This window comes from Ornithorhynchus anatinus, chromosome 17 (assembly GCF_004115215.2).
Source record: "Ornithorhynchus anatinus isolate Pmale09 chromosome 17, mOrnAna1.pri.v4, whole genome shotgun sequence".
NCBI lineage: Eukaryota > Metazoa > Chordata > Mammalia > Monotremata > Ornithorhynchidae > Ornithorhynchus > Ornithorhynchus anatinus.
The window spans coordinates 10,243,778-10,257,414 of NC_041744.1; the positions used below are offsets into that span (position 1 = coordinate 10,243,778).

General features: G+C 45.2%; 1 protein-coding gene and 1 long non-coding RNA gene across 6 annotated transcripts in view; one reads left to right on the forward strand and one right to left on the reverse strand.

Annotated features, from left to right (window-relative positions):
• The window catches only part of NF1 (neurofibromin 1), a 184,711-nt gene that overhangs the window by 67,899 nt on the left and 103,175 nt on the right, over positions 1 to 13,637 (forward strand). For all 5 annotated transcript variants that reach the window (XM_039914576.1, XM_039914575.1, XM_039914574.1 and 2 more), the window contains 10 exons: positions 2,048 to 2,488; positions 3,168 to 3,307; positions 3,812 to 3,934; positions 5,126 to 5,209; positions 7,523 to 7,639; positions 8,441 to 8,622; positions 8,754 to 8,965; positions 9,685 to 9,846; positions 9,952 to 10,055; positions 13,028 to 13,163. In XM_039914576.1, the coding sequence (XP_039770510.1) occupies positions 2,048 to 2,488; positions 3,168 to 3,307; positions 3,812 to 3,934; positions 5,126 to 5,209; positions 7,523 to 7,639; positions 8,441 to 8,622; positions 8,754 to 8,965; positions 9,685 to 9,846; positions 9,952 to 10,055; positions 13,028 to 13,163 (1,701 nt within the window). The remainder of the gene's footprint in view (positions 1 to 2,047; positions 2,489 to 3,167; positions 3,308 to 3,811; positions 3,935 to 5,125; positions 5,210 to 7,522; positions 7,640 to 8,440; positions 8,623 to 8,753; positions 8,966 to 9,684; positions 9,847 to 9,951; positions 10,056 to 13,027; positions 13,164 to 13,637) is intronic.
• LOC120638953 lies at positions 897 to 2,051 on the reverse strand. Its single transcript, XR_005661005.1, has 2 exons — positions 1,523 to 2,051; positions 897 to 1,076 (listed from the first exon to the last, which is right to left on the reverse strand). It is a non-coding gene; the product is annotated as an uncharacterized LOC120638953 (long non-coding RNA).

Here is a 13,637-nt window from a genome sequence, read left to right on the forward strand (position 1 = left end):
GTCTGTGAACTTTTAAATATAGCAGGTGAAAAATAACTTCCCATTTTGTATATTGCTGGCGAGTCTCAATTATTAGAGCCATATTATGTAATTTGGATTATCTAGGTCTGTTGCTGCCAGATTTTTTGACATTTCACCGACCATTAGGTCTTCCAGGGGACGGGTGGGAGAAATCAGGAGAACTGAAATTCAGACCAGCCCATTCAGCAATGTGAGCCTCTCTGGCTGTGTATCTAGGGCAGAAGCTCGAGCAATCAGTTAAAAATAGATTTTTGGATTCTGCATACTTTTCATGTACCATTTTAAAAAATGTACTTGTTAAGCGCTTACTATGGGCCAGGCACTGTACTAAGCAGTGGGGTAGCTACAAGCTAATCGGGTTGGACGCAGCCCCTGTCCCACTTGGGGCCCACAGTCTTAATCCCCATTTTCCAGATGAGGTAACCGAGGCATAAAAAAGTGAAGTGACTTGCCCAGGGTCACACAGCAAACAAGTGGCAGAGCTGGGATTAGAATCCACATCCTTCTGACAGCCAAGCCGTTGCTCTTTCCACTCGGCCGTGCCGCTTCTCCATGATGTCTTTGTCCCATATCTCCACCGGTAATCGGGGCCTTGCTTCTGAGTGACGACAGCACACAAAATCCAGAGCTATAACCCACTCTAATTGCGGATGTAGCTCAGGATCCGTAAATCCCAGTCGACGTGACCTGCGAGCGCTGCCTCGCCACACACCTTTAAATCAGTGACTTGCAGGCCAGAGTCTCCTCTTGGGAAGGAGTTCAGAAGGGAGGAAGCCCAGCTGGGGTGGGAATAGAAAGGGCAGAGATCTCCTATTCTCCCACCTTGATTTGGCACCGCTTGTAGCTAAAGTGACAGAAACACACTGAGCCACTCACCTCTTCCACACTGTCCATTCATAAATTGCAGCAGGAAACTTGGTGGGGAACCTGATGCCTCCAAATAGGTGGGCTAAAATGACGCCATGATGGGTCCCATCCGGGGCTCCTCTTTCCTTCTCCCTTCTGCTAGAAGCGGCGTTGGCAGCACGTGGCTTGAGTGGGAGCTGGGTATGTCCCTGTTTTTGTTTTTTAAAATGAGGATGGATAGCTTAATAAATGCTATTGCTAATAAATGGGATTATTACCAGATGGATATAGTGGAGGGGTGATGGGGAATCAGTTGGAGAAGCCCATATTTGGGTAATAGGGATCACAGAAGTCCCTAGGGGAATAGTGGAAGGGAAGAGGCAAGGGGTGAGGGTGATCTGACTGTGATCTGCAGGAAGATTTTTAATTACTTGAAAAGGCTCAACCATCATATTGGGGTAGGCTTTGAAACTGGAAACTCACAGTTTATATTTAAAGATAAACTTTCTCATAATACGATGGTTCTCATACACCCACATTGTGAGGATACTAGATACGGATCCTGGGGTTTACCTGTCCTTGATTGCATTTATCCTGTTAATCCGAACAGTTATTCTATAAACTCCTTGGGGACAGCAACCGAGACTGAGCTTACCGTTACTGATTGTCTCTGTATTCCCTCCTGCTCCAATGATATATCATTTATGCCCACATATCCGCCCCCATGTAGTCGTGATGTCACTCAGTAACTCTGAATGAATGAACAAACTGGTACTTCAGAGGTCCTTAATATGGATCCTGTGAACTTTCAGGACACAGTCTGAGAATATTGCTTGTTTCCTCATTTGCTTTTAACTTTCAAGTATCAAAGAGAATCAGCTGTCCTGTATGTGTAAGAACTGAATTTTTTAAAGCAGCTCTTGGTTTGAATGGGTTTCGGAGAGTGTTAAACCTCCGAAGGAGGTAGGCGTTCCGGATGAATTTCTTCTAACTGGAGAAAATTTACTTGTTGCATTTTTGCAAAAAGTTAGGTTAGAGTTCTGGGGTCTTTATGACTTGTTAAATAGAGAAGGTATTGCATCGAGTGAAAAATACATCAACATCCTGGTGATATGCTTAGGAAGCGGCAGCCCCTTCAAAATGCTTCAAAATGTTCATTCTACAACTCATTTATACTCAGGTAACCGAAAGTCTTCACAAGACCATTGTAAAGCGGCGAATGTCTCACGTGAGCGGGGGAGGATCCATCGATTTGTCTGACACGGACTCCCTGCAGGAGTGGATCAATATGACGGGCTTCCTTTGTGCTCTCGGTGGGGTGTGCCTGCAGCACCGTGGCAACGCGGGCTTGGCCACCTACAGCCCACCTATGGGCCCAGTCAGTGAGCGAAAGGGTTCCATGATTTCTATGGTATCCACCGAAGGAAATACCGAGACGCCCGTCAGCAAGTTCATGGACCGGTTGCTCTCCCTGATGGTGTGCAACCACGAGAAAGTGGGACTCCAAATACGGACGAATATCAAGGACCTGGTGGGTCTCGAATTAAGTCCTGCACTTTATCCGATGCTATTCAACAAGTTGAAGAACACCATCAGCAAATTTTTTGACTCTCAAGGGCAGGTGAGATGTTCCCCTTTCTATCCTTTAGCCGCGATGATTGAAACTGCACCGCCTGGCCTTAGAAAAAAGAAATCAGTGCCTGCACTGTGCGTGGAATCATTTTTATCGAAAGGGCAGTAGGTGCACCTGTTTTGAAGGAATTGGTTCAAGAGAATGTCCTTTAATATTGAGGCTCTACTCTATCCCCATTGGAAGAGTCTGTGTACATACATTTATTTTGGTGCGTTTAGATACGTCGTTTTGTGTGCCTTCCTCTTGGGGATGAATGGGAGACCACTCCCATTTTGGGCTGGTTACACGTGTGGATGCCTAGGTTTTCATTGCTCCTCAGTGAGCTGCTTTGGTTATCGTTGAGTCCGAGTGTCACCTGAAGCCTCCAGGATGGCCCTGAAGGACAGTATTTCCTTCTCAATTTTCAATTAAACAGGGAGCCATTCCCACATGTAGAGGATCCCCCTCCTTCTCCGCTTCAGCGTCTTCCCTTTCGTCTGCTTTCCTTGTCCTGGCCCTTCTCCTCTTACAGCCTCCTCCCTCTTTGCTCCGCTTTCTCCCCCTCCTCTCTCCTTTCCATCTCCCTACTTACTACTTCCTTCGAGATGTTGAGACTCTTTCCTTTTATAGTCCTGCGTGGTGGACAACGTTTCTGCTAAAGACTGCTTTATTGATTTTTTTGGCGTAGGTGTTGCTGAATGATACCAATACCCAATTTGTAGAGCAGACCATAGCGATAATGAAGAACTTGCTGGATAATCACACCGAAGGCAGCTCGGAGCACCTGGGGCAAGCCAGCATAGAAACAATGATGCTCAATCTAGTCAGGTGAGGAGACAGTCGTTGCAGGAGCTGGGGTTGGAAAAGGCATTTAATTATTCCGTAACAGAGGTGCAGAAATTAATTGATGCCTGTCCTCTGACCAGCTGCACTAAATATGCTTAATAGTCTAGTCCCCTCTACACCGTAAGCTCCTCATGGGCAGGGAACATTTCTCCCAACTCTTATATTTTATTCTCTGAAGCTCTTAATATGGTGCTCTGCACACAGTAAGTGCTCAATAAATACCGTGGATTGATTGATAATAGCACAGTAAGTAAACCTTTAGTTAAAAACTGTTGAAGAGTTTCTGAATTAAAATTGTGATGATCAATGGTATATATTGAGCTCTTTCTGTGTGCAGAGCACTGTACTAAGCGCTTGGGAGAGTACAGTGCAACAGACGGTAGGCAGATTACTTGCCCCCAATGAGCTTACAGCTTAGAGGGCGAGAGAGACGATAGTATAAATAAGTAATTGGTAATGTTTGAAAGTATTTCCTCACTTGAACAGGTACGTTCGTGTGCTTGGGAATTTGGTACACGCAATTCAGATTAAAACGAAACTGTGCCAGTTAGTTGAAGTAATGATGGAGAGGCGAGATGATCTTTCGTTTTGCCAAGAAATGAAATTTAGGTGAGTAACCTAAGCCTTGTTGGTGACTGTATGTAAAATTATTTTTCTCAGTAAGAATGCATCCTAGTGAATAATATATTTAAAGATAAACTGGTCATTACTGTAATGGGATATTTTAAATGCTTTTCCCTATTTGCCAAACACCCATCTAGGGTTCCCATCACCTGGCCTTTCTTTCTGAATTTAGAAGGTGTTTTTGTGAAGTTTTTGAAGGCTTTTAAGAAAGCCATCCAATGGCCGTGAAAGCTTCTAGAGAAGGTTTTGAAATAAGCTATACTCAATTCTGTAGTCCTGGGTGTTTCAAATAGAAAACGCTCTTTTGAGCCTGCTGTGTTACCAGTAAAAACCAGACTGCCCGTGTACCTGTACACAACCTTGGAACAAATAAATTCTGCTGCTCAGATTTTCCTTTACTACAAGGTTTCGCAAAAACACAACCCTCGCGTTACAGAAAGAGTGGGTGTATTTGCCTTGCATTGACACACATTTGGTCCGGGTCACTGCCTTTGAGGCTCAGATTTACAGTAAGAGCAGCAAGTTAATGTTTGGTCATTGCTGTATTATCATGTAATTCAACTCCGCATAATATGCCACCAGGATTCATTTTCCCAGGTGGATATTTTAGTCCAGAGCGCTGTTCTAGTCTGATTATCTGATGTTGCAGATAGGAGGTAAAAATAGCCCCAAATTAGGGACTCAGCTTCCATTCTATTTTTGGCTGACTGTTTTGTCACTTTTATTAGGAATGAGTGTTTTTGCTTTTTTACACTGCAGAAAGCATATTTGATGTATTTCTATCTCAATTTTCAATCGAGTCACAGCCACCTCTAAACCAAGGTTGTCAAGATAACCAATTTGTGTCTTACAAAACAAGACACACGATCTCTGTGAGGCGAATGTGATCCGTAGGAGTTTTAGAGGCCTCCTCTTCAGGGTTTTCCTTGAGTCCATGTTGAGGGTTAGGGTCCTTGGTAAACTGGCATACGCAATCTATTATTTTGTTATTTTATTATTAGCGATAATAATAATTGTGGTATTTGTTAAGCACTTACTGTATGCCAGGCACTGTGCTAAGCGCTGGGGTAGATACAAAGTAATCAGTTTGGAAACAATCCCTGTGTCACATGGGGCTCCCAGTCTTAAACCCCATGACTGAAGATATATTTCTTTTGGGGGGGTGCTGCAATGTAGGAACAAGATGGTGGAATATCTGACAGATTGGGTCATGGGGACATCGAACCAAGCAACAGATGAAGATGTAAAGTGTTTAACAAGGTAAAGAAGAGATTTTTCTAGTTGAGGTTTTCTCAAAGCCTAACAGATGGTAATTTCTGAACTGTCACAAATAGCTTCATTTTAAATGCAATAGTAGGGATTTGTTTTTGAATGATGCAGATGTTTTTTAGGTCAGGATCTTGTTTCCACCGAAATCTCAGGCACTTCTAGCCTTAAAATGCTGTTGGGTAGTGTCTAGTACACTTCAGTGAAGATAGTGAAATTACCTAGATGAGGGAGAAGAGAATAAAATCATGGAATTTCATCATGAGAAATATAAGCAAATTCCAAGATTGCACAATATTAGTACTTAGGGAGATGTATAGCATACGGCTGTCTAAAAATGGGCCTGTCATCTAATGGAAAGTCCTTGTTCAGCTCTAACGGGCAAAATGATCAAGAAAACATGCATCACTGTATTCTCAAGGGCAAGAAACTCTCAACGTGACACCCACCCACAAGGATCCAATAGATTATTTGAGCCAAAGTACAGCTTTACAGGACCCATCAACTTCTCTAGACTGTGGGTCAGGTTGCTAGTAGAGTGTCACAGCACATGCATTTTTAAACCTTTAAGGTGCCTAGCTAAAAAAAAGTCAAGTTAGTCTGTGGTTAAATTCAGCCAAGGCACCGTATTTATTCGTTCAACTGTCCCACTTTTTTGCATAAATTTTGCAACCCCCGAAGAGGAGAGTGAGTGTTACTATCTGGGAATTAAGGCTAGAAATAAGAGGAGCAAGAGGAGAAGAATAAAATGAGGGGAGAAGGAAGAGAAAGGTAACAGGGCACTTGAGACTGCACATTATACTTGCATTTTACTCTCCCAAGTGCTACATGTAATAGGCAGTCAGCCGAATATGGCAGCCACCCCTCCCTTCTGCCCTTCTTACTCCGGAGTTCACGTCTTCACAAACTTCTTTCTCTTCCCACCTCATAATTCACTGGTCTCTGCAGTTCTAGAGCTGGACCCTTGTCTTCCTACCTTGGATTCTGGATGTTTCTGTGAGCCTACATCTTCAGCGCTAGCCCATTCCGACCCTTCTCTTCCCACTTTAGAGCTTCCAGCATCTCCACAAGCCTCCCCAAGTCCATCCAATTCATTCAATTCCATTCAATTTATTGAGCGCTTACTCTGTGCAGAGTACTGTACTGTGCACTTGGGAGAGTACAATGCAACGGTAAACAGACCCATTTCCTGTCCACAACCAGGGCATAATTCTGTTCTATAATTCCATAACTCTATTTGTTGTATCTATATCTGTAATTCTGTGTCTTTATAGTGATGCTACTGATGCCTGTTTACTTGTTTTGATGTCTGTCTCCCCCCTTCTAGACTGTGAGCCCGTTGTGGACAGAGATTGTCTCTCTGTTGCTGAATTGTACTTTCTATGCTCTTAGTACAGTGCTCTGCACACAGTAAGCGCTCAGTAAATACGATTGAATGAATGAACGAGCTTAGTCTAGAGACGAGCTTACGGTCAGATCCTCCTCCTCTTCCCATCCAGTGCATGCGCGTCGCAGACTCCCATTGTGTGAGCTTGCTTGCATCACTGGTGGTCTGATTTTCTCCTCTTCTTATTCCAGTGTGCGCTGACATCACCGCTTACAAAAAGAATCTTTTATTTCCCCCTCGAAATCTGCTACGCGCCGGGGAGGGAGAAAGGATTATGCAGTGGAGGCAGTTTTTCCCCTGAAGACAGTAAATAAAGTTTTGAGGGGAAAAAAATGAATTTGGAAGAAAGGCTTCCCTTTTTTGAGAACTGTTCTAAAGTCCCCGCAGCCTGAACGCTCATCAGTCAGTCATTCAGTGGTATTTGATTGCTTACTGTGTGCAGCCTTTGGAAGAGTACAATACAGCAGAGTTGTTTCCGTGCCCACAGTGAGCTTACATTCTAGAGGGGGAGAAAAACACATTACTTTAAATGAATAAATTACGGATATGTTCGTAAGTGCCATCGGGCTGAGGGTGGGGTGAATATCAAGTAATAAAAGGGTACAAATCCAAGTGCATAGATGATGCAGAAGAGAGGAAGTTGGGGAAAAAAAGGATTTAATTGGGGAAGGCCTCTTGGAGGAGATCTGACTTTATAAGACTTTGAAGGTAGAGAGAATGATGGTCTGGAGTGGAGAAATGGTGGTCTGGCAATGCAGGTCATTCTAGAAATTTGTGAAGGAGACTAGAGAGATTCATAAATTTCTCATTCTTGTTTTCAGAGAGCTTGTTTTCATATGTTAAGGTTGAAGCAGCTTTCCCCCAAATCAGTGATTTGTTATTAAATTTATTAATAAATGTTACTGAACTAATCTCTTCAGAGATTTGGACCAGGCAAGCATGGAAGCAGTTGTGTCTCTTCTTGCTGGACTCCCCCTGCAGCCGGAAGAAGGAGATGGTGTGGAATTGATGGAAGCCAAGTCCCAGTTATTTCTTAAGTAAATTTTGCGCATTTAAACAACTAAAAGCCTGAACCATAGCAGAAGCAAATAATCTTTCTTTTTTTTTTCTTCCTTAAAGTATATGATGGAAATGTTTTCACAAGAATTGGGTCGACAGGCACTCGAGCTCACCTTTCCCTGTATTTGGAAGAGCATGCAACTTTCTGATATTAGTCACTGAATTTGCCTCTGAATTGAAAATCATTTTCAGAAAAAGTCCATACTTTTTTTGTAATGGTATTTTTTAAGTGATTACTCTTGTGCCAGGCACTGTACTCAGCAGTGGGATCGATACAAGCTGATCAGGTTGGACACAGCTCGTGTCCCACGTGGGGCTCACAATCTTAATCCCCGTTTTACAGTTGCGGTAACTGAGGCACCGAGAAGTTAAGTAACTTGCCCAAGATCACACAGCAGAGAATCGACCAAGCTGGGATTAGAACCCAGGCCTCCGTGACTCCCAGGCCCGTGCTCTATCCATTATGCCAGGCTGTTTCTCCTAGTCCCTCGTCACTATCCACTGCTGTCACCGAATTTCATTCTTTATCCTCAAATGTAATTGGTGCAAAATGGGCGTGCTGCAGAGTTTGCCTGTTAGAGCTCAGTCCCTATTCAGTGCAACCCAGTTCCTAATGAGCCATCAAGAATAAAAAATCTTAGCCTGGAGTGAACCAAATAGCAGGGTCACTCCTGAGGAGTAATGATGAGAGGCTTTTGGGCAGACTAGCCTAATGTAGAAGACGTAAAAAGACTAGTGATCTGCTTTCCTCTACTAAGAGTAGGTCATCTCGTTTTTAGGTATTTCACTTTGTTTATGAACCTTCTCAATGACTGCAGTGAGGTTGAAGATGAAAACGCCCAAGCGGGAGGCAGGAAACGTGGGATGTCTCGAAGACTGGCTTCCCTGAGGCACTGTACCGTGCTTGCTATGTCAAACTTACTCAACGCTAACGTGGACAGCGGCCTTATGCATTCCATAGGTAAGGCGGTCAGGGGAACGACCCTGAGGACCTGAGCGAGAGCCGAAACCTTATCGTGTCTCTGTCGCCTAGGTGAACGTGAGTCCCTCAAGTCGATTTTCATTCAGCCTGTGCCCGTGTTACCCTGTTAGGTTTAGGTTATCACAAAGATCTCCAAACGAGAGCCACGTTCATGGAAGTCCTCACGAAAATTCTCCAGCAGGGCACCGAGTTTGACACGTTAGCGGAGACCGTATTGGCCGATCGATTTGAGAGGCTGGTGGAATTAGTCACGATGATGGGTGATCAAGGAGAGCTTCCCATAGCAATGGCCCTGGCCAACGTGGTACCTTGTTCACAATGGGTGAGTTGATCTGTCCTTCGGGATCCTCTTTCGTGATCCACATTGCCTTTAGCGTTATGAAGGTGTCCCACTATTTTTATTCCAGCAGGCAGGATGCGGTCATCCTGGGAGTTTTATTTTCTGGAAGGCAAAACACAAAGACAAGCGCTTCCCAAAAACTATATTTCTAAACTCGCTAAGCACAGGTCGGGTGGAAGGGGGGACTCACCTTATTTATACTAAGGCAAGAAGGATTTTTGTTTAATGCCAGATAATGGTGATTATGTTTTGTGTAGGTATAGCGGGAGCTGGTTATCAAGGAAGGTGATAGAGTAGCAATTGGTAAGCATTGGTGCACATAGCAGAAATTGGACCTCGACATCATTTGGCCTGAGATGACTCGCTGAGGTAGGGAGAGGCCAGATCGCCAGAGAGGCCAGTGGAATTCAGTTGGATTCAGTTCCATCCTGTGTTTGCCGCAAGACCCTGGACTGGCCTTAGAAGGGTCTCAGAATCCTGCAGTCTTTGACGCTGAGGATGTCCCAGAGCTGGGCTTTGCCCTTGAATAACCTCTGTAGTCGTAACCCACAAGGCCAAGATTGGGTCAGAACTGGACTGTTGTCTAGAACGGAGGGGAAGCTCAACCCTCTGAATGGGGCTCTCTTGACAAAGCTTTGTTTGACTTCATCCTGCTCGAGCCGTCGGGTTCGTTTAACACTTTGGTACTTTCCCGTTCTTAGGATGAGTTAGCTCGGGTTCTCGTCACTCTCTTTGATTCACGCCACTTACTCTACCAGCTGCTTTGGAACATGTTTTCTAAGGAAGTTGAGCTGGCAGATTCCATGCAGACTCTCTTCAGGGGGAACAGTCTGGCCAGTAAAATAATGACATTCTGCTTTAAGGTTTGTGTCTCCTAAAAACTCTTGTATATCTGGCTGTGAAAAATTTGTTGTGGGGGGCGATCTGCGGCTGGCGTGACTGTAATCGCTGTCTGTCATTCACTCTAGGTTTACGGTGCTACATATCTGCAAAAGCTTTTGGAACCTTTACTGAGGACTGTCATCACGTCGATGGAATGGCAGCACGTCAGCTTTGAGGTGGATCCTACAAGGTTTGCCTCGTGAAACAGTCCAATTCCTTTCTGTAGCTTTCCTGTGCCTTTTCAGCCCATTTCAGCCGTGGTTTGCTTCACTTTGTTACGTGGTATTATCCTTCTGTTTCTGCCCCATCCCCCGGTTTTCTGTTACTCAGTAGCTCCCTTCTTACTGTTCCTCTTCATCTTAAGCCTCCTAGACTTTGAATCTGATCATTTTTTGGAAATCCTGACTCTTCCGCCTTTGTTCACCTCTCTGTTACTGTCCCCAGTAACACAAAAGTGGAAGCTGCTGCTTTGGCCTGCTGCTTCTTTCTCCTCTAGTAATAAACCTGCCTCTAGAACCCCACATGGGCCACACATCAGGGCCTGAACTCCCACCTTTTGTCCTTTTGCCTGGCCTGATAAACAGCTGCCTCTGACCGGGGGCCCAGCCTCATTTCCTGAGAGGAAGGTATGAGGACTGAGCTTTTTGGGTTTTCCTTAGTTTTTAAATGGTATTTGTTACGCACATACTACGAGGTAGATACAAGTTAATCAGGTTGGATCCAGTCCCTGTCCCATGGGGCTCACAATCGAAGTAGAAGGAAGAGCTGGCGTTGAATCTCCATTTTCAGGTGACGAGACTGAGGCCTAGAAAGTTAAGTGACATGCCTAAGGTCACAGAAGACCTTATAGCATGGAGAAGCAGTGTGGCTCAGTGGAAATGTCATCCTTGACTCGTCTCTCTCGTTCACCCCACACATCCTATCCGTTACCAAGACATGCCGGTTTCACCTCTACAATATCGCCAAGATCCGCCCTTTCCTCTCCACCCAAACGGCTACCTTACTGTTACGGGCTCTCGTTATATCCCGGCTAGACTACTGTGTCAGCCTTCTCTCTGACCTCCCTTCCTCCTCTCTGGCCCCCCTCCGGTCTATTCTTCACTCCGCCGCCCGGCTCATCTTCCTGCAGAAACGATCTGGGCATGTCACTCCCCTTCTTAAACAACTCCAGTGGTTGCCTATCAACCTCCGCTCCAAACAAAAACTCCTCACTCTAGGCTTCGAGGCTCTCCATCACCTTGCCCCTTCCTACCTCTCCTCCCTTCTCTCTTTCTACCGCCCACCCCGCACGCTCCGCTCCTCCGCCGCCCACCTCCTCACCGTCCCTCGGTCTCGCCCATCCCGCCGTCGACCCCCGGGTCACGTCCTCCCGTGGTCCCGGAACGCCCTCCCTCCTCACCTCCGCCAAACTGATTCTCTTTCCCTCTTCAAAACCCTACTTAAAACTCACCTTCTCCAAGAGGCGTTCCCAGACTGAGCTCCTCTTCTCCCTCTTCTCCCTCTGCCATCCCCCCTTTACCTCTCCGCAGCTAAACCCTCATTTTCCCCTTTTCCCTCTGCTCCTCCACCTCTCCCTTCCCATCCCCACAGCACTGTACTCGTCCGGTCAACTGTATATATTTTCGTTACCCTATTTATTTTGTTAATGAATTGTACATCGCCTTGATTCTGTTTAGTTGCCATTGTTTTTATGAGATGTTCTTCCCCTTGACACTGTTTATTGCCATTGTTCTTGTCTGTCCGTCTCCCCCGATTAGACTGTAAACCCGTCAAACGGCAGGGACTGTCTCTATCTGTTGCCGACTTGTTCATCCCAAGCGCTTAGTACAGTGCTCTGCACACAGTAAGCGCTCAATAAATACTAATGAATGAATGAATGAATGAAAGAGCACGGGCTTTGGAGTCAGAGGTCATGAGTTCGAATCCAGGCTCTGCCACTTGTCAGCTCTGTGACTGTGGGCAAGTCACTTAACTTCTCTGTGCCCCAGTTACCTCATCTGTAAAATGGGGATTGACTGTGAGCCTCACGTGGGACAACCTGATTCCCCTGTGTCTACCCCAGTGCTTAGAACAGTGCTCTGCACATAGTAAGCGCTTAACAAATACCAACATTATTATTATTACAGAGCTGGCAAGTGGCAAAGTTGGGATTAGAGCCCAGTTCAGTCATATTTATTGAGCGCTTACTGTTTGCACAGCACTCTACTAAGTGGTTGAGAGAATAATACAACAATAAACAGACGTGTTCCCTGCCCACAATGAGTTTATAGCCTAGAGCGGGGGAGACAGGCAGTTTCTCTGGCTCCCAGACCCAGGTGGTTGCCGTTTGCCATGTGCTTGCCTAAGAACTCGAGTTGGCTTTGGGCTTTGGCTAGATTCCCCTTCCCCTGCCATCCCACCCCAGGCCTGAAGAGGCCTAACACAGAGGAGAGGGGAAGGAGGGTAAAGCTGGCACAATAATCTGCCAAGCCCTAAGCATCTACTGGAATTCTGCCTCAACCTGAAGAGCAAGAAAATAGAATTCATCACAATATTCATTACAATCAGAATTCACTGTTGACCCCTTAGCCAAGGCAGTTGGGGTCACAGATAAGAAATTTGAAGTAGCATGCTGGATCTAAATCCTGGTGGTCTTTAAAAATAAAAAGTGGTATTTGTTAAGCATTTACTATGTGCCAAGCACTGTTCTGAGTGGTGGAATAGATATAAGCCAATCAGGTTGGACAGAGTCCCACATGAGGCTCACAATCTTAATCCCCATTTTACAGATGAGGGAACTGAGACACAGAGAAGTGACGTGACTTACCCAGGGTCATACAGCAGACACGTGGCGGGGAGCCGGGAATAGAACCCAGGTTCTCCTGATTCCCAGGCCCGTGCTCTATCCACAAGGCCATCCTGCACCAGCAGGCTAGTTACTGAATTAACATTTGGAGAATTAGCCCGATACGTACTTGGTAATTGAATCCTTATTTTAAGACCAAACCAGGAATGTAATCTGTGTACATTTTTTACTTCACCCCTGAAAGGCGACTGGCTATTTCCTCAGGTGCGATACCGTGGTTATCGACTTGGCTAACGGGAATGGTATATGTGCTAAAAGAATTATTTTTCTTGGGAAGGTTCCCTTTTGAATGATCTCTCATTTATCCCAATCTTTAGGTTAGAGCCTACAGAGAGCCTTGATGATAACCAACGGAGTCTCTTACAAATGACTGAAAAGTTCTTCCATGCTATCATCAATTCCTCCTCAGAGTTTCCCCCTCAGCTTCGCAGTGTGTGCCATTGTTTGTACCAGGTATGCCTTTGGTTGGGGTTTACAATTTCTATTCTTGTCGCATGATTGAAGAATGGATGTTTCTTCATGGAATCTGAATTTCATGTAGTATTATGTTACAGATAGGACAATTGTTTTGAGGGGCAGAATTATGGCAACGGAGTAATAGCATTCACACGTGTAAACAGATTATGCTGCTATGAAGACTTCCCTTCAGAGAGAAGGTTCCTATGTAGAATCCATTTTTTTGTGGAGCAAGTTAAATCTGCTGGAACATCTTGTTGCTTCTTGACTCTGGGCTTTTGGATGATGAGAACCAAGTTGAGGGGGAGTCTTTTGAGAGAGCCTCGTTAATGTCCACCATTTAGAACTTATAGAATCCTAGAAGAACCGTGTGATGACTGCCCTCCTCCCTGTCAGCAAATCCAGTGGTTAGGGGTGGATAATCTAAAATCCCGACTTCCCCCCCCCCCGTATATGGGGAGCCTTCCGTGT